Source organism: Artibeus jamaicensis, unplaced genomic scaffold (assembly GCF_021234435.1).
Source record: "Artibeus jamaicensis isolate MK-2021 breed Jamaican fruit bat unplaced genomic scaffold, CSHL_Jam_final contig_444, whole genome shotgun sequence".
Taxonomy (NCBI): Eukaryota; Metazoa; Chordata; class Mammalia; order Chiroptera; family Phyllostomidae; genus Artibeus; species Artibeus jamaicensis.
Window position 1 is genome coordinate 7,368,898 of NW_026521831.1, and position 23,734 is coordinate 7,392,631.

At 54.5% G+C, this 23,734-nt stretch overlaps 1 protein-coding gene across 1 annotated transcript; it reads left to right on the top strand.

Annotated features, from left to right (window-relative positions):
* The first annotated feature begins 13,833 nt into the window (after positions 1 to 13,833).
* On the top strand, positions 13,834 to 23,385 carry SERPINA1 (serpin family A member 1). The gene is made up of 5 exons (XM_037130142.2): positions 13,834 to 13,943; positions 18,512 to 19,155; positions 20,620 to 20,890; positions 22,158 to 22,305; positions 23,119 to 23,385. The coding sequence occupies exons 2-5, from the start codon at positions 18,516 to 18,518 to the stop codon at positions 23,308 to 23,310; spliced, it is 1,251 nt and encodes a 416-aa protein (XP_036986037.2). The 5' UTR covers positions 13,834 to 13,943; positions 18,512 to 18,515; the 3' UTR covers positions 23,311 to 23,385.
* Positions 23,386 to 23,734: the final 349 nt, after the last annotated feature.

Sequence of the window (23,734 nt, forward strand, 5' to 3'; positions counted from 1 at the left end):
CCCTGCAGGCCTGGGGACCGAGGACTCCCCCAGGTAGAGCAGATGAGAGCTTATCCCCTGACCCCCATGGTGACCCACGGGCTCTGCACCCATGGGCACGGTCCCCAAGTCCAAGTCTCAGTTCAGCGGGCAGGCCACCAGCTTGCAATACCTACAAAACGTTCAGGTCACTGAATGTTTACACCATACCCAGAGAGCCTGGGCAGAGAAGCCCATTAACTTTAGCACAAATACAGGAAAATGAATGAGGCCACACTGAATCATACGAGGCTATGGAGGTGCCTTGATCAAATGTGTGTTTGAGGGGGAAACGTTTGTCAAAGTAATTGGGATCCCTCAGATAATGGGGATTCCTCACATAATGGGGACCCGAAGCCTACGTCTTATCACCCAGAGGGAAGCACAGAGAGGAAAAGGTTTAATTCACACCCACAGCCCCCAAGGCTGGTGCTGCCCCCTGCTGGTCCAAGAGGGTCACTGATCCATCTGGAAGCAGGTCCGCAAGACCTCTTCTCCCCAGAGGCCACGCTGAGCAGGCATTGTTGCAGGAGGGGAGGGCTGCCAGAGGAAGCACAAGATGCCCACTTACACCTGAATTTTCAACAAATAACCTTTTAGTATAAGGAGAGCCCATGTGATATTTGTGACATACTAAAAATGTTGTTGTTGTTTGTGTAATATTTGAATTAACAAACAGGGTGCCCTGTAGAGAGAAGTCCATCCAACCACAGGGCAGGCTACTCGGGGCATCGGGGGAGAAGGCGCAGCGAGCTGTTAGAAGAGGACCGAGACCAAGTGCTGAGAGATGGGGCCAGCCCAGCACCCCCGCGCCTGCTGTGTAAGCAGATCCGAACCAGCCTGCCGAAGGGTGGCTCAGGTGGCCCATCACCTGGTAGACACCCAGCCTCTTGCAAAACTGCTGGTAGGATCACCCCAGGCCACTGCACAGCCTACGGTTGGGAAACTGGCACCTCTTTGTCTAATCCAGGATTCATTCATCAAGGTCATGGGGTCACAGAAATGTCTTTCTCCCATGACACTGCCTAACAGTGTTCTGTGCCACCCACTTAACTAAGGGCTAGTGCGCTGTGGTCTGTATCATGTTATCTAGTGTCCTTCCTTTTTTCCCATTTTTAAAGAAGTACCTGAGGCCCAAAGAGGTCATTGTCCCACCCAAGGTCACGCAGTATCGTAGGAGCAAACCTGGACAGAGAACTGAGTGCCCTTCCAGCACAGACTATCGGACAACAATTTCCTGCACACTACATCCAGGGTAAAAACAAGAACAGCAGCCACAGCAGCCGAGGCTGAAGTGGAAGTTGCTGGTGCGAGATGTTATGGGGGTTGAGAGGCAAACGAGAGAGAAGCCCTCCCTCCGGGCTGGAAGAGAAGTAAGCCAGAGTGAGCGAGCCTCTTCCTGGAGCAGAGCTGCTCTTCTCTGCCCCTGGACCCCTGGGCTCACGCTCCTGGGCAATAACTCTGCACCTAAAAACAGAGGCTGCGCAGCAGAGGCGGGGCCAGCTCCTAAGCCAGAGCAGGTTGAATGAATGGGCAGATGGGCTGGGGGTGTCTTGGGGCATTCATGATGGACCAGAGCCCTTGAAGCCACAGGCCTCCCTCATAAGTGACCCCGGCCACTGCCACGGGGCCTGACTGTCTGTGCCTCCAGCCTCCACGTGCAGGAGGAAGCACCACCCTTGGCTCCAATGCCTTTACTGCAGGCCTTCCTTTCTAGGTTCGATGCCCCTGGAGGTGGAGGCCTGAGTCTGCAGGGCTGGGAGTCCCCTCTGGCCTAGTGATCAGGAGAAAACCAGACAGACCCTCTTGCACCTGCCAACGCCAGCACTAGAAGGGCCCCGTCACCCCTCACAGCTGCAGGGCTAAGTCCGCACCTGCCAGCACTGGCTTTGAGGCCACCGCTGGGCCCCCAACAAGCCAGACTGACAACACCTGTCTTTGAAGCCCACAATTTATCTGCCATCTCAGCCTCTCTGGAAAGGGGGGCAGAATCTACCTTTTTCCCCCAAAAGGATTGGATCTTTTATATAACTGCACAATATGAAAGAATATAACTCAAGATTTTTTTAAAACACAAGAAAGACCATTGGAAAGAGTATAAAAAAATGCAGAAATAGGTATGTCCATCATTTACACTGCCCGTACATGGGCCCTGGATTCAGTCATAAGCTCTTGGCTTTTGAGGCTGCATAGGTTTTAGAGACAGGAGAGAACGTGGATGGTTGGGGGCATAAAAACTTCCTTTTTTTGTTTCCTTTAGGAGCCCAGCTCCAGTTGGTCTTTATCTTCCAGCCCTGACTTTAAAAGGCACAGAAGAATGGTTCCAATGACTGACACCTGCAGTGGCTCTAAAAAGGCCAAGGGTCCACCTCAGATGTGACTGAGCCAAGCTCGATAAGACATCTCAACAACTGGGCTTTGAACCTGAAGTCACGTTTCAGGTGAGTCGGACGAATAGGAAACTGAATCGGGGTTCCGAGTTTTCGCTGTCAGCTGGGGCATTTCTCCCCAAGAGAGCGCCAGAGTAGGAAAAATGTGCCCCAGGGCTAAATGAGTAAGGCGCTTGATGACGTCATCAATCATCAATCGGGTGACTTGGGGAATGAGACAGAACTGCTCCTCCAATGAGGACCTTGCGAGCCCCTGCACAGAAGCCGCCTTCAGTCGTGTGTAATTACGGGGGTTCTACATGATCACAGTCTGCACTTCCTACGGCCCATGGAGGCAACAGGAAACATTAAGTCCCGTCCCCCAAACCACCCCCCAGGGGCATCCCATTAGCCTTTTGCTATATATTTTTACATAAATGCATACACTGCTAAAATAGACACACACACACACACACACACACTCACACCCACCAAAATGAGATCTTAATCTACATACTACTCTTTAAACTTTTTTGGACATACTAATATAGCCTTTTAGTAACTTTATAATGTTCTGTTTTTAGGTATGCCATATATAAGTTTGGGGTTTGAATTTCTTTTTAAAGACTTTTTAGTTGTTTCTTAATGTTAAAAACAGCAAGATGCATGTCCTTGTAATGTACACATACTCCAACCCTAGCTCCTCTATTTGACTTTGAATGAAGAGTTACTTAAACTTTCTTCATGTATTAAATGGGGACAATAATGTCTCCGTTTTATTAATAATCTTAACAAACTCCTTTGATGATAAATGCATGTCAAGTGCTTTGCCGAGCACTTATATCTTATAGTTACTTTTTTAAAATCACAACTTAATAACAAACACTTAAAATCTAGAACTCTAGAGGATACTTCAGGATTGACAGAACCTCCAAGGATGGGGGATCCCACCCTTGAGGGGTTCAGTTCTCATTGGAAAGGTGTTACTGCTGCCCTCTGGTGTCAGAGCAGTTCACGGCTTTGCAGGGTTGGAGCTGGTCCCCAGGCCCTGGGTAATGGCGGGGGCGGGCAGCCAACCCTGCCACACAGAGGCTGGCTGTGCAAACGCACAGAGGGAGGGTGGCTCTGGTGAAGACAGGAAGACATGTGGTGTCAATGTCAGGCGGGCTGCAGCGTCAGAAGGGCCAGGGGACACAAACGTCCAAAGGAGAAGGTAAGGGAGTGGGGGCGCCAGTGTGGATGGGAGGCCCAAAGCTCACGAACTCACGTGGAGGGAGCTGTGTCATGGTGGTCTCCTGCTGGGCCAGGTTGCGGAGGGGCTGTGCATTTCTGGAGTGTCCTGGATGTCCTCACACCCACACTGCAGTCCTCCCACTATCCTCCCACCAGCACCAACCACCTTCTGCTTGAGCTGCTAGAAGCCAGAGTGAAAGCCAGCTTCCTCCTGCAATGCCTCTCCAGCGCCCCCTACTGTCTGAAAAGCTGCAAGAAGCCACAATGGAATCCAGCTTCCTCCTGCAATGTCTCTCCAGCGCCCCCTACTGAGAAAACTGAACATGCCCACCATAACGGAAAAAATGCTTAAAGGAACCATGTCCACTATCACAGATCATGTACTGAAGAGTGAATTTGGAGGAGAGTCAATACATTACTTATCAGACCCAGGAGAAAAAGAAAGTTGCACAATGACTTAAAACTCTGAAGATCAAATGAATTACTTGAAGTTCCTATAGACTTTGATACTGCATATATATCATTGTCCTTTTATTTGAATATTATGTTCTATTCCTAGATATTAGGCCTTGCCTTCAGTATCAGCAAAGTATAAAAACAGTGTGCTAGAATGCTGTTTTGGTGCGCAGAATTTCTGAAAAACAGGTTCTGAAATAATGCTCCCTATTTGTACCCTCAAGTAGCTTTGGTCCTGCTGGTCTAAGCCTGAATATGGGTTTTCCCATAAGAGATTCAACTCCTACTCAGCCCTTTCTGCTTTCCCTGACCCCTGACCCCTTGAATGGCAGGACCTGGTCTCTCAGCTGGACCCGGATTCTCTTTTTGGCTCCAACAGTCCCGCTCTGAGGACACTGTCCAGAATCCTGGTGTGCTGGCTGAACAGGGATCTGGCAAGCATGTCCTACCCAAGTCACGGAAGTTCCCATCTAGGTCAGTGTCATGCAGCTGCTGCAGAGGCACCAGCCCCGTGGCTTGCTCTCCCTGGTCCCCGAGTCAGCATCTTGAGCTTCAGAGAAACTTCTGTCCGCTCTTCGTTGCTTTCAGTGGAAGAAAGAATTACGTAAAGTGCCTGCACACAGTAAGTGCCATGTAAGTGTTGTTTAAATACCAGCAAATCCTTGCTGTGCTGAGTGAGGACACTGCCTGGAGCTTGCTGCCCCTCTAAAAAATGCGACCCAGAAGTGCGCCCCTCCCCTGGCAGAAGAGGGTGCAAAAGCACCTGTGTTCTGCCCTCTGTGATTTAGAATATTTTTACTCCCGGCTATTTTTTATATGGAAACAACTATCAAATAAAATGAAACTTGAAACTGAATGAAAAGTCAAGCTGACAGGCTCAGGTGCCATGACACATGGACGCACGCGTGCAAGTCTGTGTGGGGCTGGGGCGGGGGTGGACGTGGAAGGTGTGGGGAATCCCTAAGGTCCCTCACCGGCAATCAAAGGCTCATGTGTGGGGGTCTGTTCCCATGAGTCTTTCAGACATCAAGGCTTTCAAACGTTTCAAACCTTGCCACTGCCATCTCATAGAAAGCATACAAATGAGAGCGATGCTGTGGAAACCCTATCCCAGGAGTGTGGCAAACAGCTGATAAAAATGTCAATGAAGCCACTTAACGTGGAGCTGGAACTGCGCCCCCCAGAGGAGCTGCCAGGCACATCTCAGGCCTCAAACCTCAGGAAGGTTAAAAAGAGGAAAAATAAACCTTTGGACTGGGCCTAAAGCAAAAGCAAATAACATTGTTTTTCAAAGAACTGTTTGTAAAGATGACAAGAAAGCAGTTATTATGACTACTGGGCTGCAAATTAAAAACACTCAATTTTTAATTGAAAATTAAAAATCATTTTTATGAATTTTAATATTCATTAAAAAACTATGAATATTTTTACCTCCTTTTAAAAATATCTGCTTTTATTTGTTTTATTAAAGCCAATGATGCATCGGGGAGGTTGCCCACATATGTAATTTATAAACAAAGAAACATATGTTGGAGGTAGTATTTTCTATCGATGCAGATACATCGGCCCATCAGGCTACTTGAAGCCTCTGTCGCACATGCAGTAACGAGTGGTGGCGGCCCTTGATTCAGGAGGCTCCAACCTGCTGCAGTCATCCAGATGGCCAGCTCCGTGAACATTAAGGCAAAGAATCTGAACAAGCACCGTGGTGGGTGCTGATTTTGCATCTAGAAGATGTTCTTTAGATGCAAAGTTACTGGATTTCCCTAAGTCTTTCAACACATCTTTGGACTTCCCTTGTTAAGGAGGCAAACAGGGTGACCCCGCAATCCAGCCACAGTGATTCCCATCCCGAGGGAGCCCTCCAGCTCCCACCAGAGGGTCCCTATGGATGCTGAAACGGCTAGGGGACAAGCAGGCGACCAGCACAGACCTCCGACCTCTCCAGGCACCAGGGTCAAAGTCAAACATCACACGACCCTTGTGTATGTAATGTCCGTATTATAAAGTACAGAGAACAGGGAACACCACTGCTTTTCCAGGGCAAAACCGCACAAGACACCTAAATTCTCTGAGTGGCCGTTGCCCGCCTGCAGAGCCAGACAGTAACAGATGGCGACCACTGCACAGGGTTGTGAGGGCTGCCAGAAGCAGCAATCTAACACAGGGTAGGGAGCAATGCCGCCCTTCCACTCGTTCGGAAGTTTCCGTGTGCTCAGCAACCTCCAGTGTATTGCTGGGCTCACAGAGAGACCAGCGATTCCCTGAGGTCCCGCGGCTAGAGAACCCCTGCCTGGGATTTCAGCCCGCGCTGGCTGACTTCACCAGGAAGGCCTCCCCGCCCACCCACCGCACCACCCCACCGCATCAGGTTGACTTCTGAGGGTGAGCTGGGGTGGCTGGAGGAAAGCCAAACAAAAAAAGAGAAGTCCCCGAGAAGCTGCCTTTTGAAAGACCCTGCAGGGAAGTGTAACGTGTAAATACAGCATCCACGTGTCTGGTTGTAACATTAGTAGGAACGAAAGATGTGCTTTGCCAAAGACACAGCCATTCTTGTGAAAACAGAAACACACAGACCATACTGAAGTAAAAGTCACTCCAGGTGGTAATCCCTGGTTTTCTTCCTTCCAGAACCTTCTGGGCATATGCTTTACTTTCTAGCTATTGCCCTATATAGTGGGTTATGAACTGGTTTGTTTTTTTACTTCTTCATGTTTAAGCTAAACCAAAACGCCACAAGAAATTCAGGAAGGAGAAGAACCAACATGTACTGAGTGCCCTTGACAGTAAGCCACGAGGGGTTGAGTCACTCACTCGTCCACAGGGAACCAAACTGCTCCGACTCGCCCCAATCTTGTGTTATTGCCAAAGTCCACACTGCCTGGAGGGTGTCTGGACCACCACTGTTCCAGAAATTTCCATACAAGAACAGAGAGTCTTAGAGCCCAGTGTAGGATGCTAAGTCCCTCTGTGAGCGGCTGTGTGTGCGTGAAACCTTCGCCGTAAAGCCCCTGCATGTGTCCACCCCACCCCCACCCCCAGCTTCCTGGAGAGAGGGTACTTCTCTAACCCGTCCCACCACGGCCAGGGCCTGAGCCAGCTGCTCACAGAGCCCTTCCTACCTGCTTCCACCTGAGCCCTGCAGAGGCCAGAGGGTGGGGGCTACCCAGAAAACACCTTCCTGTCCTTCTTCCCAGAAGATGGTGTTGACCTAGCTGTTTATTTGTTTGCCTTGTTTGCCCAAGGCTGGGGAGGGCACAAGGTTGAAACTCAAATACCAGCCCCCCACCCCTACCCAACCTCAACCTATTTAGGTAGAATGGAAATCACTGACTTCCCACCAAAGTCCTGCGGGAATATCGTTTTCTGGGTTTTTTTGTTGTTCCCAGCCAACGCACTGAATTACTTAATATCATTTGCCTGCTGATAAAACAACAGTCACACAGTCTGAGGCAGAAAGGAAAAGGGAACGATAGTTACTGAGCTGCACCTTCCATGACCATCTCCTCCCTGGAGCTCACAGTGTTAAAACTACAAAGAGGACAAAGCCCGGCTCCAGGTTCATCGGCACTTACAGGCAGGTCTGCACCGTGAAGGGCTTCTCCACTCCAGGGCGGGGGCCTCACCAACACGGGGCGGAGGGACAGGAGAGAGCAGCAGCTCACCCGGTTAGCAGAGGCTGCCCAGAACGAGCTGTCCCACCCCGAGAGGACAGCGAGTCCACACACAGACTCCTACGTGGATGTTCACGGATGCCGTATTCCTAAGTTCAAAACCGGAGACTGCCGGACGCCTCTCAGCAGGTAAGACAGCCGTGGTGCACCCACAAAGTGGGACCACACTCAGCAGGAACCGTGAGCCAGGTGCTGACACCGGCGACAACTTCAGTGGATTTCAAAACAAGAAGCCCGACACAAGAAGTGCATAGTGCGTTCTCTTCTTGACACACTGTCAAGGAGCAAAACTGGAGACGGAAGTCCAAAGACCAATTGCCCCAGGGGAGATAAGAGACTGCACTGACAGATTTGTCTCTGTATCTCCATCGGGGTGGTCGTTACACGGACACACACAAATGTGAAAATGAGTTGAGCCGTGCATCAAGGGTCTGTAGTTCTGCTGCACATAACGAACACCTCAGTAAAAGTAAACCCATGGAAGATGCAGGCCAGGAAGCAATAAGGGGATAGCACCCAGGTGGTAGCAGCGGAGAGACAGGAGGTGCAGGACACACTTCATAGGAACAGGGCCGCTCTGTTTGCTGCCCCGGAGCCTGGCCCGTGAAGAGGGCATGAGGACACCTTCTCTGCAGAGGTGCCAGGAGGATGCTTCTCTGCACAGAGCCGGTGCACAGTGGCCAAGCAAAGAATGGGTCAGTCTTGCTGGGGTGAAGCTGTGGGGTGGGCTGGGGAGGGGGGAAGGCAGGGTCAGCTTCTAGGCAGTGCAGCCCAGGAGAGAGGCCCCTGCACTCACCACACTGAGGCACAGAGAGAAGGGAAGGAGGGAACAGCGGGACAGCGGGAGTGGTACAGTCCCCTCCGTCCGTGGCATTTCTGCATTCCAGCTCGGCCCTCACTCTGTCCCTCTCCCATGAACAGGTCCCTTTTCTCAAGAGCAGACTGAGGAGGTAGATGGCGGAAGCAGCTCTAGATGCCAGTGGGAGCCCAGGCTGCATGGGAGGTCCTGGCTGTGAGGGGCAGCCTCACATAATGGTTCATGAACACCCTGCAAATGTTTAGCATCCTAAAGGTTCTCACACCCTGGCAAACACTTTAACCATCTGATTAAGGAAATGCTCCGCTTTCATTCAAATGCAACTCTATTTCCTTCATTTCAACACAGTTCACCAAGCCTCCTGTGAGCACCTGTTCTGTGCTCAGTGCAGAGAGTTGGGAAAAAGCCAGCCCTGCCCTCAGGTAACCGCAGCCTGGGGTTAGAGCCCAGCTCTGGGGTTCTGCCCCCGGCCACGCAGTGGTTCGGCCTGGTGCGATCTCCCTTCCGCCAGCACCAGCTCTGTGACCTAGGGCTAGTTTCTTGCCTTCTATGAGCCTCGGTTTCCTAGTCTGTAAATTGGGGATAAGAAAAGAACACAGCTCATAGGCGTATTGTGAGGATGGAAAGATAGAATGCCTCTGGAATGCTCAGAATGGTGCCCAGCATGTGCCGTGTGCCCCACAGCGGTTAGCTGCTGGGGCGTGCTCTGAAGGGGTGGGCCCCATGTGCTGTGGGTGCGGCAGGAGAGACCCCTGACCCAGCAGAGCCAGGCTGTGGGAAGACCAGGGGAAGCAGCCTGCCCGGCAGCTGGCAGCCTGGGAGGCGAAGGAGTGACAGAAAACAGAGGTCTGGACAGACCATCCTCTTGGGCAGGAATCGGCAACGCTGTCCTGGGAAGGCCAGAGAGCAAATCTCCCCGGCTCTGCAGGCCACAGGGTTCCTGCCCAAACACCGCACTCTACCATCACGCACGGAGGAGCCAAGGACAGTCAGCAAGCGGGGGCGGTGGTGCTCCCACCAAACCTCATGTGTGGGCACTGCACACTGAGTTCCACGTGGTTCCTTGTGTCGCCAAACACCATGCTCCTCTTTATTTCTTCCTCAACCACTTGAAAATGTAGAAACCATTCTTGGCTTGCTGGCCATACAAACGCAGGCACCATGGTTACTCTCTGCCTGTTTCCTCCTCTGTCTTAAGGGCATATTCAGCACCCACTGCCTGGCATTAAACAGAACCTGGCACGTGGTGTGTGCCCAGGAAGCAGCGGCTGCAGCGTAGGTGGTGAGAGGCCACGGGTCACGGCCGGCTCAGGGTTCGGATTGCAAAATAAAAGCAGTGACAGGCTCGTTAAAACCAAGCAAACAGAAATGCTTCCCGTGAACAGGAAAGACGACAAACAAGGTGAAGTGAGCCACTCCAACCCCAGGTCGGAGCTGGGCCGGACCAGAGATCCTGCGGCTGTCATCTGAGCCACCCACGCAGGGCTTGGAAAGGACCTTCTGAAAAACAAGTGCCAAAGTCCTTGGGGACCTCCCACGCCCCACCCCACCCCACAGAGGGTCTCTGATGGGGTGTCTTGGGGCAAGAGAAAAGAAAGGGGCTTTGTGAAATGTTTGCAAGGGCTGCTGCAGGAGGAAGAGGGAAACTTACAGGAGCCCCTATTGGCCAAAATGCGACAGCCTGACCCCTGAAAGGAAATACAAACCAGTTAAACAGGGCACGTTTAAAAGCTCAACATCCCCCGGGGCTGTAATAACCCGTAACTTCAAACGGGTGAAGTTAAAATGTAGAAAAGGTTAGTTTTTAATAAAAAACATTAATTGTTTTTTAAAGTTCCTCCTCCTGCTCAGCCCCTTACAACGAATCTGAAAGCCTTTCCAGGCCCACGGACCTGTCCAAAGGTCACATGGTGTTTGGAATCCACTTAGGGTCCATCTGTGGTGGCCCCGAATCTTACATGTCATCATCTCACAGTCCCGGGAGAAGTGACCGTTCTTAGCCCCCATTGCACATATGAGGAAACTGAGGCACAGAGAGGTAAAGTGGCTAAGATCTCACCAAAGGACAGTGGTGGAGAAAAGGGCTTGACTCAGACGCTCAGGTCCCAAGCCCATGCCTGACCCACACTGCCCCTGAAGGAAGCGGGTGCCCAGACAGGGGTCCCATAGGAGGACGGACGGGGCATAGGAGTGGGCGTGCGTCCGTGTGTGTGCACGGAGCAGGCAGTGCAGGCTGGTGCTCGCACTCCCCGGGGCGCTGGCCCATCAGTGCAGCACCCCTGAAGTCCCCACGGCTCTTCTGACCAGTCTGGGCCTTTGGTCCTCGCTCTGCTCGGCCCAGGGCCCCTCATACACATCGTTCTTCCCTCCCTTCCTGCTGCTGACCCCATGCCTCTCTGCCTGACTCCCCTCTCTAGACAGGGCCTGTGGAGGGGTAGGGTCTCCCCAGGTGCCCCTTACTTACAACCAGCCCACGAGACCTTACTATGATGCAAGGGAATCAGCCCAGACACTGCAATCGACAAATCCGGAAGTAACCAAGTGAACAAGGCTTCCCCACCATGGCTTGTGGTTCGTGGGACACAGTGCCTTTAAGAATGGCCCCTGGGATTGTCACTACTTGTTTTCCCAGCCCACCCCGCCCCTTATTCCCAGGACGTGTGTCCAGAGGGCCTCTCTGCAGCATGAAATCCTAGGGGAGAGAGCGAGGGAGGACAAGGAAGGACTGAGCATGGAGCCCTTGGCTCTGAAGGGGCAGGGCTGCAGCCCTGAGCCCTCACTTGCCCCCGGCCCAGCCTGAGCTCCTTCTCCTCCTCTGCTGCCCCTTCTTCCCCATGCAGCTGTGCGCCCCTCCTGCACCCAGCCAGGTCAGGGACACACACAGACCCTCCACAGCCTCCAGGAAATGTCCCCATGGGGCATGTCACAGCTGTCTCTGTCCTCTTCCTTCTGTGGCTGGCCCCAGAAACCAGCCAAGAGGCTAAAGGGTAAGGGGTCACCTCCATTAATACGCTAAGTGCCACTGACGCTGTTACCGAGGCTCAGAACAGAGTGACTTGTCCAGAGTCACACAGTCCAGGCACAGCAGGAACAGCTGCCCGAGCTGGGAAGGGTCACCTGATATCCTCCTGGCTAACGGCAGCTTTGTGCAAGGCAACTTCCTGCCCCAGTTCCTGCCCCTCCTGAACTCAGGGCCTCCACTGGACGTGCAGAGCTCCTTCCTCCCAGGCAGGCAGAGACTGGGCGTTGCGGGGCTCAAGGAGCACACGGCCTGTGTGCTGTGGTCCTCAGCACCTGAGAGCCCCAGAGGAGGAGGAGGAGAAAGAAGAGAAGGGGGGCCGGGGATTGGACCACAGCAGGAGGTGTCACTGCTAACAGAGCACCGGGAATTGGAGGTACAGTGGGCGGCACCAATCCCCAGGCTACTGGGCTGAGAGGACTGAGAGGCCACTGCCTGGATGGTGGGGTGTTTGCCACTATCTGTTCAGTGCGAGAGTTGGGAGGGGCAGCTGGGCTTGGGGCTCCATTGTACAGTTGGAAAAGCTGAGGCACGGCGAGGAGAAGAAATGCCCAGGAGGTATGGAGGGTGGGCTCACCTCAGCCACAGCCCAGCTCTCTCGGCTGCCAGTGGACCCAGAGCCCTGGGGGGAGTTGCCCGCTCCGTCAGCTCAGGGGAGGAGTCAGGGCCCTGAAGCCAGACTGTGGAACTGGAGAGTAGGAAGGGTGTGGGGAAGGGAGTCCTCTCTCTCTCTGGGCTCAGCTGTGCTCTGCATGGGGTGGGGCGTAACCCCGCAAGGGGTTACTGAGAGTACTGCATGAGAGAGGCCTTGAGGGAAGCTTCTGGAATGCCCCCTTGCCTACCCGGAGGATATCAGGGGGCCCTCAAGCAGGAACGGGTGTATTGGCAGGCCACATCCCAAGGGCTCTCTGCGCAGCAGCTCTGGGCACTGAGCTCCCCGTGAGCTGCCCTACCTAATCCTCGCAGCAGTCCCATGAGTAGGTACTGCCGTGACCCCACTTTACAGATGGGGGAACTGAGCCACAGGGAACCTAGAGCTTCTCGAGGCCTCACAGCCAATGAAGGGGGTAGCAGTGGTCCCTGGTCTGAGCCTGTGTGCTGGAGGGACCTGTGGGCCACTCACCTGGCCAAGGCCCACAGCTGTGACTAGGGGATGGATGACAGGAGGGACAAAAATGCACCCGTCCTCTCACGCAGCAGGCATCTGTGAAGCACACGTGTGCCAAGCAGGCGCGGGGTGCCGCAGACAGCGTGATGTGGTCTGCCGTAGGCTCTTCACGGGGTCACGGGGCCTGCTGGCCTCAGCCCTGCACCACCACCCGGGCCCCACCTGTGTCCCTGAGGACCTGTGACCGCCCCAGGACAGACCTGGTCCCCAGGAACTATTCCAGCAGTGGTGGACCTCACTGCTCTGGAGGCAGCCACAGCCCAGAGCAAGAGAAACAGGCCTGAGGCTGCCCAGGCGAGGAACTTCCTCGGGTCGGAGAGGCCTGGAGGGCAGGGCTGAACACAGGGCTGTGCAGACCAGAGGAGAGTGCCCGCTGCAGCCAGGCGCTTTACGTAGGTCACGTTGTATGTATGTCCTGACAGCCACACTCGGGAGTGGGACTTCTAAACCCTGACAGTGCAGATGGAAATACCTGGTTCAGAGAGGTGAGGCTGTGTGCCAAAGGCAGCACAGCTCTTCTGTCTAGACTGACTCTCTGACCCCTGATCAGTGCCCATGGCCAGACATGTCCAACTACAGTGACTGTGTCCCCATCGGTCACACCCCACTTCCTCCACAGGAAGTTGAGAGTTTTTGTAGCCCAGGCTGGCTTAGTGATTTTGATTGAATGAGCAGCCTCTCTGCTCTGGGCCTCAGTTGCCCTGTCTGCCAAATGGGCACGGAACCCACTGCACGCCCCACCCCCAGGGCAGTGTCTTCCGCAGCGGGTGTTCCGAGGCAGCTCCATCAATGGTAGCTCTTGCAACCAATAAGGCAGCCACTGAGCACTCCCCAGCAGGAGTGTAGTGCCAGGAAAGTGGTGTTGTTCCAAAGCCTCTGAGTCATGCCACCCCACCCTGGACACAGGACACTGTGGTTTAGGTGCAGGGACTCCCTTTGGTCTATGAAGCAGAGGCCTGTGTGCTCCCTGAGCACAGCACAGGCAGGCAGCATGGGTGGGCGGCTCAGTGTCTGGCAGATGGACTTAGTCCCTGTTTGCTCTTCTGGTAATTGAGCTGACCTTGGTTAATATTCACCAGCAGCCTCCCCATCTGAGACTCAGCCCCTCTGCGTCTACTGCTTAAAACAGTGGAGGACAGGGCCCTGTCCCCTCAGCCTGGGTCATCAGCTGGTCCTGGGACACTCAATCGTAAGTATGCCTTCCACCGAGGGGAGACTCTGCAGGGGCCTCTGGGTCCCTGCACTGCCCAGGCAGCCTGCAGGGTGGGGTGCAGAGAAGACGGAGCAGGGTGGAGGGGGGCCTCCTGTTGTCATAGTAACAACATCCCAGAGGTTCTTTCCTGCTCCCTCGGCTTGCCCAGGGCCCCCGAGCACTCACTGGTGAATTGCTGGCCCTCTGGAAACAGAAGCGGAGGTGGGCATCTGGCTCTGGTGTCCAGGGGCCCGGGGGCAAGCAGGTTCTGTTGGCTCAGCTCCAGGGTCTGTCCTGTCTGCTGATGCCTATAGGCCTCACCTCGCCTACTCCCGGGGTGTGTGTTGTTTGCCCCTTCTTCAGATGAAAAATTAGGGCCCAGAGAGAGACAGTGAGGACCTCAGGCTAATGTAGGGTCCTGGTGGGGAAGCCAGGCTGGACTAGAATCCCAGGTTTCCAGCCACCCACCGGGCCCCCAACCTCTGCAGAAATGCCCAGAAAAGAACGGTGCCAGGCTCAGCCTAGAGGTACCAGAATGGGCCTCTGGGCACCCTCAAGCACAGCGCAAGACGGGACGCCCTGGGAGGGACACCTCACGGGCACTCCGAGCCATGTTCCTAAGCCTTCGCTCTGGCCCTGTGGCTTCGAAGCTCCTTACACACAGTCCCAAATTTAAGCTTCCCAGCTGCCTCCTGAGGTGGTTACCATGGTTATATCATTTTACAGAGGAGGAAACTGAGGACAGAGAAGTTCATAACCTGCCCCAAATTACACAACCCCCTTCCTCGGTCCAGAAGCCACGCTCCTGAAACCATTCTTACTGTCAACATGAACTCTCTTGGACCTCAGGCACCAGATGCGGGGGAGTGGGGGGGTGGAACCTGGCCTGGCCTCGTGGTCTCTCAGATGCTGGGTGACCCCAGACAGTTATTCAACCTCTGTGTCCTCTTGAGTGAAATGTAGATAACCTTTGTCCTCTTTCTTCTCACACCACCCACAGTGGCCTTGACCTCTGGAGTGTTAGCAGGATATGGTTTTTCTGTCTTTGGATTTTGGAGATGAGGTTACAAAGGTAACCAAGGCCAAGGCCACCAGACTCCCACATAGTGCTCTGAAAGATCCACAATGTTGATGACAATTGACACTTCCTGAGAGCTGACTGTGTGCCAGGCACATCTTCACACCTTGTACCTGGTTAATTGCACAACAGCACTATGAGGCAATGAAGCCTTGTTATTTCCAGAGAAGCAAGACTCAGAGAGGTTAAGTAACTTGCCCAAGGTCACACAGCTGACAGTGAATGGAACTCAGGCATTCTGATCTCAGCCAGGTGATGCTGCCCTCTTCATTTGGCCAGGCTGCCTGTTTTGAGAAAGGTTAAATGCCAAGTTCCGGAACCAAAATGCCTAGGGTTCAATCCCAGCTCCATAAGCAACTAGCTCTGTGGCTTTTGGTAAGTTACCTAATCTCTGTGGTCCTCAAGTTCTCCACCCACATAAGGAGCTAACCATAACTCCCCCCTCCGAGGGGAAGCTCGGAGGGACTGGACGAGGCTGAGTACATCAAATGCCCGCTGTCGACTCTGTGATGGTGGTGATAGGGACAATGACGCTTGTGGGCACAGGGTTTGGCAGCTACTAGGCAACAAATTAATACTCGGAGAACTGAATTTAAAATGTTCCCAGCTCAGAGGTGGTTTGTTGCTAAGCAGGGGCCCCTTCTCTGGCCCTGGGCCATGCAGTACTTAGCCAGGAAGACGGCTGCCGGTTCTCAAGCCTGACCCGGCCTGAGTGCAGGTGTGGGGAGCTTCCACCCGGGCTGGGGCCTGTCCACCTACCGCCCCGTTCCTCACTTCTGCCTTGCAAGGGAGTCTTTTCTCTACAGGCAGGAAGCTGAGGCTCAAAGAAGTGAAGTCACTTGCCCAAGGCCACGTGCCCTGAAGACCCAGGGCTGGGTCACACCCAGGCTTCTTCAGTGCCAGGCTGTGCGACCTTAAGGTGCAGTCGCTTCCTGGCTCTCTCTGGATCACGCTCAGTCACTGCTTTTATGCTCCTGAGACTGGGCACAAGGCCCGACTCCCTTCTCTCTCTATGAGCTGGCAGAGCCTGCCCCCACCTGTCCCCACCTGCCCCGGGCCCGGGCGCTGTCACCATGCCATCTTCTTTCTCTTTGCCGTAAAGCTTAGTCCACACACCTCTGGGTGCTGCGCCAGCTACTTCCTCACCTCTGGGCAGCACGAGGCTTTGGGGGGGTGTCGGGTGCTGCCTTCCACAGAAGGGCAAGGAGAGAGCAGAAGTCTCAGAGCCTGAAGTTGTAAGGAATAGATTGGAAGGCAAAATGAAGCCAATAGGAGGCTCAAGGCCAATGTCAGTGTCCCTCGGGCCCAATTCTGACACTCACAGAATCTGAGACCTGAGGACACGGCTGTGTCAATCTGATGTTCTAGTGGTGGGAAGCCAAGGCCTGTTACAGCTTTGTCACTGGGTTCCTGTGTGGCCTTGGCAAGGCCCAGACCCCCTCTGGGACTCGCACCCCTACTGTAAGAGAAAGAAGCTGCATGAGGGGTATGCCCCGCCCCCCAAGAAGATGGGCCAGTGTGACAAGGACCCACCCCCACCACAGTCCCACAGTCCTCACCACCTTCTTAGAGACCAGCTGCCCTCCAAGGGAGAGGGCGCCTCACCTACCCCTCCCCATGGGGAGCACCTGTTGCTCCCCCAAACCCAGATACCCCTCTAATTAAGAATCCATCACTAGCACACAGGGACCTCATTTAAGCCACCCCACCTGGACTGACCAGGTGGGGAGAGCAAGGCCTCAGGCCAAGAAGACACTTGCCCAAGGCCAAGTGGACAGCAGTGGTCTTGTCAGGGCTACAAGCCACCACCTCTGGCCAAGAGACCCCTCACCACAGTCAGTGTTCCTGCCCCACCAGGGCCCAGATCCCTCCAGGTCTGTGAGTCTGACTGCGACGGGGAATCCCCGCCGGCCCTGAAGGGCTGCACCGAAGCCCGGGGGGCAAGTGGAGAGAAACCAGCGGGCGAGAGAGCTTGCGGAACCGAGTTTAGCACCGTCTTCAGCTCCAAACCACCAGGCCAGTCCAAGAAAAACATACACACCCGTTACGTAGCTTGCAGCCTGCTCCATCTGGGTGCTCACAAATGTAAAGACCAGAAGAAAGTGGAGAAAGAGACCAGTGTTGTGCTCCACTTTGCTGTTTTATTGGGGAAAAAACTTAAAAAATCCAAGGGGGTAGGGAAACCCAGCATGTATTTCCAACTTTTTCCCCTCAGGTTTTCATATGCCAAGTTCAAGGACTCCTGTGCCTTTGTACATTCTTAAAATGGTCATTTTAGTTATGTGGGTCATGGTTGGCTACGTGGCTGCAGGCCAACAGGGAACATTCGCCTCTGCTCTGGCCTCAGTTTCCCCATCTGTGAAAACAGAAGGTAGCACCTGGGGACCTGCAGCCCGGTGGCTCGAAGCTGGGCGTGTCTGGAGGAGAGGGAGCGCTCTGGAGCGGGTGGGCTAGTGTCACTGTAGGTGGCAGTGGCTTTGCCGGTCACCAAGTAGAGTCTGCTCTTGCCGGTTCAGCCACAGGCCTTGCCACTCCCTCCTGCCTACACAACTCAGAGCTGCTCCTGCCCGCCGGCCTCAGAAAGCTCCTGCTGCAGCCCCCACTAGCCTGCCCTGACGGCTGCATCCTTAGACCCCCTGGGTAAGATCTGGTGTCTAGACCTGTCCACTAAATCCTCCCAACAACCTCACGGTCTTGTACGAGGCAAAACAAGGGCCAGAGACACCAAATGACTTGCACCCAGAACCAGATCTGTCTGAAGAAAAAAGATGCTTTCTTAGCGCCTCTCCCCACCCCCAATTCACACAAACCCCCATCACCCGACACAGACAACATCTCTAACCCCACATGGCCTGCTGGGCCCAGAGCTGGGACATGGGTGGTGACCAGGAGGAGCAGCCTGCAGGGACTGCAGCCGATTCATGCAGCTGAGACCACAGGCTCATTGTAAGGGTAGTACTCCCACTCAGGAAAAACCACTAAGGCCTGAGGTTCACTGTGAGTGGCCAGGGCACAGCCACCCAGCTGAGTTTCCTCCAAGTTCCATCATGTAAGGCTCTGTGTCCTTGCACAAGATCCTTCCCTCTCTGCGTATTAAATAACAGGACTCCATGGCAGCCCCCCAGGGCTGTTCCAGATCCACTCGACCCTGGGCCTGACCTGGCCTGCCTTCTGGGTAATCGTCAGCATGTACATTATGCATCCCATGCCTCAGTCTCCACTATGATACAGTGGGGGCTGTGGCACCAGCACCTCAGGGTCACTGCAGGCATTAGTGCAGCCACCAAGAAAGTGAACTCTGGACCCAGACTACCCACGTGTGTGATTCTCACGAGTCTTTCAGTGAAGATGATGTTGGAAAGGGCTCAGCACAGCCCTGCACGGAGCAGGTGTTTCATAAACTCCGGGTGCTGTGCGCGGTGTTACCCAGAGGCCAGGGGACTCATTGCATGGTCTGACTTGGTATGATGCCCCTTCTCTCTCGCAGGAAAATGCCATCCGCCATCACGTGGGGCCTCCTCCTGCTGGCAGGCCTGTGCTGCCTGGTCCCGGCCTCCCTGGCTGATGGTCCCCAGGGAGACACTGTCCAGGACACAGACGCATCCCAGCACGATCAGGAGGCAGCTAGCCACAAGATTGCCTCAAACCTGGTTGACTTTGCTCTCAACTTCTACAGTCAGGTAGAAAAGCAAAATGACACCAACATCTTCTTCTCCCCGGTGAGCGTCGCCACAGCCTTTGCCATGCTCTCTCTGGGGGCCAAGGGTGAGACTCACACCCAGATCCTAGAGGGTCTAGATTTCAACCTCACTGAGAAAGCGGAGGCTGATATCCACAAAGGCTTCCAGAGTCTCCTCAAGACCCTCAACCAGCCAGACAACCAGCTGAAGCTGACCACCGGCAATGGCTTGTTCATCAATGCGAGTGCGAAGCTGGTGGGTACGTTTTTAGAGGATGTCAAGAAACTGTACCACTCAGAAGCCTTCTCCGTTAACTTTAGGGACTCCGAAGAAGCCAAGAAACAGATCAACGATTATGTAGAGAAGGGAACCCAAGGAAAAATTGTGGATCTCGTCAAAGAGCTTAACGAAGACACTGTTTTTGCCCTGGTGAATTACATCTTTTTTAAAGGTAAGGTTGCACGACTGGCCTGAGCTTGTCCCTGTGGAAACCCAAGACTACTCTCAAACACTCAGCCCTGAACTCCCCCGGGCAGTGCAGGGCGCTCTGACTAGGCCTCTCTGCTCGGGCGGCTGGGCTCCCCCACACAACCACTGACAAGCTCTCCAAGGCCAAATGCGCTCGGGAGGCCATGGGTCAGAGGGTCAAAGCAGCATCTTCCCTTCGGGGCTTGTTGGGGCCTTTTGCACACATTCTCCTGAGCATCGTAAGTCCCCCCCCCCAGGGAGGGAGGCCGTCTGTGCAATGTCTCCCCAGACAGACAGCCAGAAGCACAAGCTTTAGCAAAGTGTATAAAGGAAGTGGGGTTTCTTGAATTATACATTGAACAACTAACTCTAGGGCAGTGAAAGGAGTGACAGCTTGAGAGTCAAAAGCCAGGGCTCAAACCCTGCCTCTACCACTTCCTAGCTGTTTGGCTGCTGGCAAGTCATTTTACCTCTTTGAGGCTCCCGTCTGGAACCTGAACATAACATCACCCTTGTTGTCACGTTTCTGTAGGGAGCAAGCATGTTGCAAAGAACATAGGACTATGGGCTCACAAAGTAGGTGCCCAACTAAACTTGAGTCTCAGCCTCCCTTCCTCCCTCTGACTGATGAAAATGTCAGAAAGCTGTGAGTCCCAGAGGGCATTCTGAGGCTGTTTAACAGTCCACAGAAAATGGAGCTAGCCTAGCACAGGGGAGCTGAGGGTCAAGGTCAGGGGCTACTTCCTGCCCACCCACTGGCTCTGTGGTCCGAGGCAGAACAGTGCAATGGAGACGGCAGAGGCCACAGTCAGCCCAGTCGGGTCCCAGCTCTGCCGTGGGGCTTTAGGCGGGCCCTGTCCCCTCTCCAGCCCCAGTCTCCGCCTCCCACCCAAACAGAAACTTGGGCTCAGGGGTCCCCGAGGCTGCTGTCCACTCTGACTTGCTAGGATGGTGACGGTCTCCTGGCACAGCAGAGGGGAGAGGCCCAGGCCTCCACATTTCACACGTTGGTCCAGGAAGAGGCCATCACAGTGAGAACAAGGGTGATTTCCCTCAATGGTAAGAACCACTGATTCACAGGTGGGTGGGGGGAGGCACTCACACACGGCGTGCTGAGTATGACTGAGGTGGACAGTGGTCATGTAGAGTCTTCCGAGCAGCCCTCAATCAGATGAGCACGAGGTACAAGTCAAGCTTCTCACCCTGCCAGCCTGACTGGCCCCCCTCTGCCTCTGCAATACAGAAAACCTGGGCCCCACACAGGCCTGGCACCGTCCTCACGAAAGTCCCTTCAGTGGACCGCTGCTCATGTGAGCCCCAGTGCACAGATGGGGAAGCTGAGGCTCAGAGGGGGCCTGCTCAGGAGGGGGCTCAGGGCTCCTCCATTTTACCACAGGTGCCTAACCCTTCCCGCCCCTGACTGATCTGCACCCTCAACCCTCTCCAGGCAAATGGGAGAAGCCCTTCAATGCAGACCAGACCACAGAGGGGGACTTCCATGTGGATGCGGCCACCACTGTCAAGGTGCCCATGATGCACCGGCTGGGCATGTTCGACCTGCACTACTGTGAGCACATGTCCAGCTGGGTGCTGCTCATGGACTACCTGGGCAATGCCACCGCCGTCTTCCTCCTGCCCGACGAAGGGAAAATGCAGCACCTGCAGTCCTCATTCTCTCCAGAAATCCTCGTCAAGTTCCTGAGAAAGAGATCCCCAAGGTGATGTTCTAAACCAGAGGCTGGCTTGTCACATAAGGCCTGGATAAAAGGGGGTCAGTTGGACCCACATCCCGTGGGCCAAGCAGCTGTGTGTGACCTTGTGCATCCACAGAGGCCAGCATCCAGTCAGGTAGCACCCCCGTGAGAGGGACAGTGCCCACAGCTCAGGAAGCCAATTTCTGCCCTTGGCGAATTCCCACATGGACACTGCCCCTTCCTGGAGCCCCCACCGGGCGCAGGAGCAGCAGTACCACACGCACCATGAGGGGACCAAGAGGGAAGCAGCGGGCTTCCCGGCAGGGGTGGCAGTTGTATGTAGAGAGGAAAGACAGAATGTCCGCGGCTGGGCAGAGGGAGAATCCGCTTGGAGAGGCCAGAAAAGCAAAGGCCCAGGTAGGGACTGTCCCTGTCCCTCCATCACTGGGTGTGGTGTCACTGGGTCCCTGGGGGTGAAGGGATGCACCCCAAACTAGTATGTATCTCTGTACGCAGGAATGCCCACTCCTCATGAATATTTTATCATGTATATTATACAAATATACATAGATAGATGCAATATAAACATACATACACCAATAAATTAAAATATAAAATAAATGGATAAAATGCATACTATATAAAAGAATATATAACAAACATACATATAAATGAATATAAAAATACAGAACACTGTGAACTCAAAATTAAAAGAGAAGTATTAATACCTCTACCCATCCGACCCTAGTCAAGGGCTCCTCACTGCAGAGGTGGAGGAAGAAAGACTGGGAGGGGCTGAACCCAGCTGGGGTCAGGAGAGCCTGCCGGCCATCACCTCCCTCGTGTCTGACCCATCGCAGGGCCACACTCCGTCCCCACGCAGAACAAGAGCTGAGCAGTCAGCCGCGTGCACCACTCATCATCCACTGAGCAAATGGCACTCAGAACCTGACACCGTGCCCCACGCTCCCCTGGAACTCCAGCCCCAAGGTCCCAGTCTGGGGATGACCAAACTCTACAGGGCAGTGTGCACACTGCTTCTGGAGAACACCCCGGATCTGCCTGGAGGGCCTCTCAGAGGAGGTGGCATTTGAGAGGCTTTGCAGCACAGGAGCACCCACCTCATGCTAACATTCCCTGACACGGGGCTAGAGGACCTAGCAACACAGGAACAAGCCCGACCTCCAGCCCCCCGTGGGCACACAGGCAGGGTGCTAAGTGGGAGAAATGACCAGAAAGGGCGACACTTTCCATGTGGTGAAATTCCTTTGTTTTCTAACCATCTTGACAGGTCTGCCAATTTGTATCTGCCCAAGCTGTCCATTTCTGGAACCTATGATCTGAAAACCATCCTGGGCCAAATGGGCATCACCAAGGTCTTCAGTAATGGGGCTGAGCTCTCAGGGATCAGCGAGGAAGTGCCCCTGACACTCTCCAAGGTGAGCTTGACCCTGGTTTCCGTGGGTCAGACTGTGTAGGATGGGGCTGCTGCGCAGGGGGAGGGGACCAAGGGACACAAACGCACCTCCAGAATGAGGACTCTGAGGGATGCCACTGGACGCGCCAACACTGGGATGTGGCCAGGCGACTGAGTGAAGGAGGTGGCCTCATGTGCACTGGCATTTTAGGGTCGTCCTCTGAGGATGTGTCACTGACCCTCTGCTGCCCTTTGGCCAGGGCCACGCTGGGCCTGTTCTGACAAAGGCAGATGTAGGCTCAGTGGCTTCGCAGACTCTTGGCCCCACATCCGGTGACACTGGGGGCTGATGGTGAGTCGGCAAGTCCGAGTTCATAAGTGACTCTGGCTAAAGAGGCTGTTTATTCGGGAGAATTAGAGGTGACCAAAACCCACTACACTATTACACGGCTACGAACTGAGTGCCGGGTCCTGGACTAGATGCTATAAAGGTCCCCATCAAAGGCCCGGTCCCCGGGGGCTTTAAATCAGGCACTAGAAACAAGAGGCGTGGCAGGGAGCACAGCAAGTTCAAGTAATTCTGCCTCCTGCGGCAGCAGGGTGTTTCCAGGGAGGCTGAGAATGTGGGTCAGGAAGAGTGAGGGCGAGCAGGTGGAGTCGGGCTGAGGGGCTGACAAGCCGGGCCCAGGACTGTGTGTCCCCCGCAGGTGGTGGAGACAGGCCCCAGGAACTCCTCCCTGGGCTCCACTGTCCTCATCAGGTCTTTCTCCCAGGCCTTGTGGGTACAGGCAGCCTGCGTCCACTCACAACAGGTGGTGTTCTCTCTCCCACCCAGGCCATGCACAAGGCTGTGCTGACCATCGACGAGAGAGGGACGGAAGCTGCTGGGGCCACAGTGCTGGAAGCCATTCCCATGTCAATTCCTCCAACCGTCGAGTTTAACAGGCCCTTCCTCATCATCATCTATGATAACATCACCAAGAGTCCCCTCTTTGTGGGAAAGGTGGTGAATCCCTCCCAGAAATAACTGCCTCTCTGGTTCAGCCCTCCGCTCCCAGGGCAGGTCCCCTCCCTAGGCGACAATAAAGAATGGCTGACCTGGCCCGAGCTTGTGTGTGCCGTGCAAAGCCCTCATCCTCTTTCCTTGAGTCCCCTTTCTTCCCCAGGATGTGCGCACTCAGGCGCCCACTACGCGGAGGTTTGTCTGACACCTGCACCTTCCGGCACTGGGTGCCACGGGATGAAGTGCTGGCTACCAGCCACGACTCTCTGCCTCATCCCCTACCCCAGGGAAAGCTCCAGGTTTCCTGTCTTTCCTGGGAACGGCTAGGGGTGGATCGCACAGCTCGAATTCCAGCCCGTGGCCCCCGCTCCGCCAAGCGTCCCCTGGGTACTCTGGATAAGCCCCTACCTGTGCCCTGTGGAGGTCCTCCCCTGGCAGAGCTGCCCAC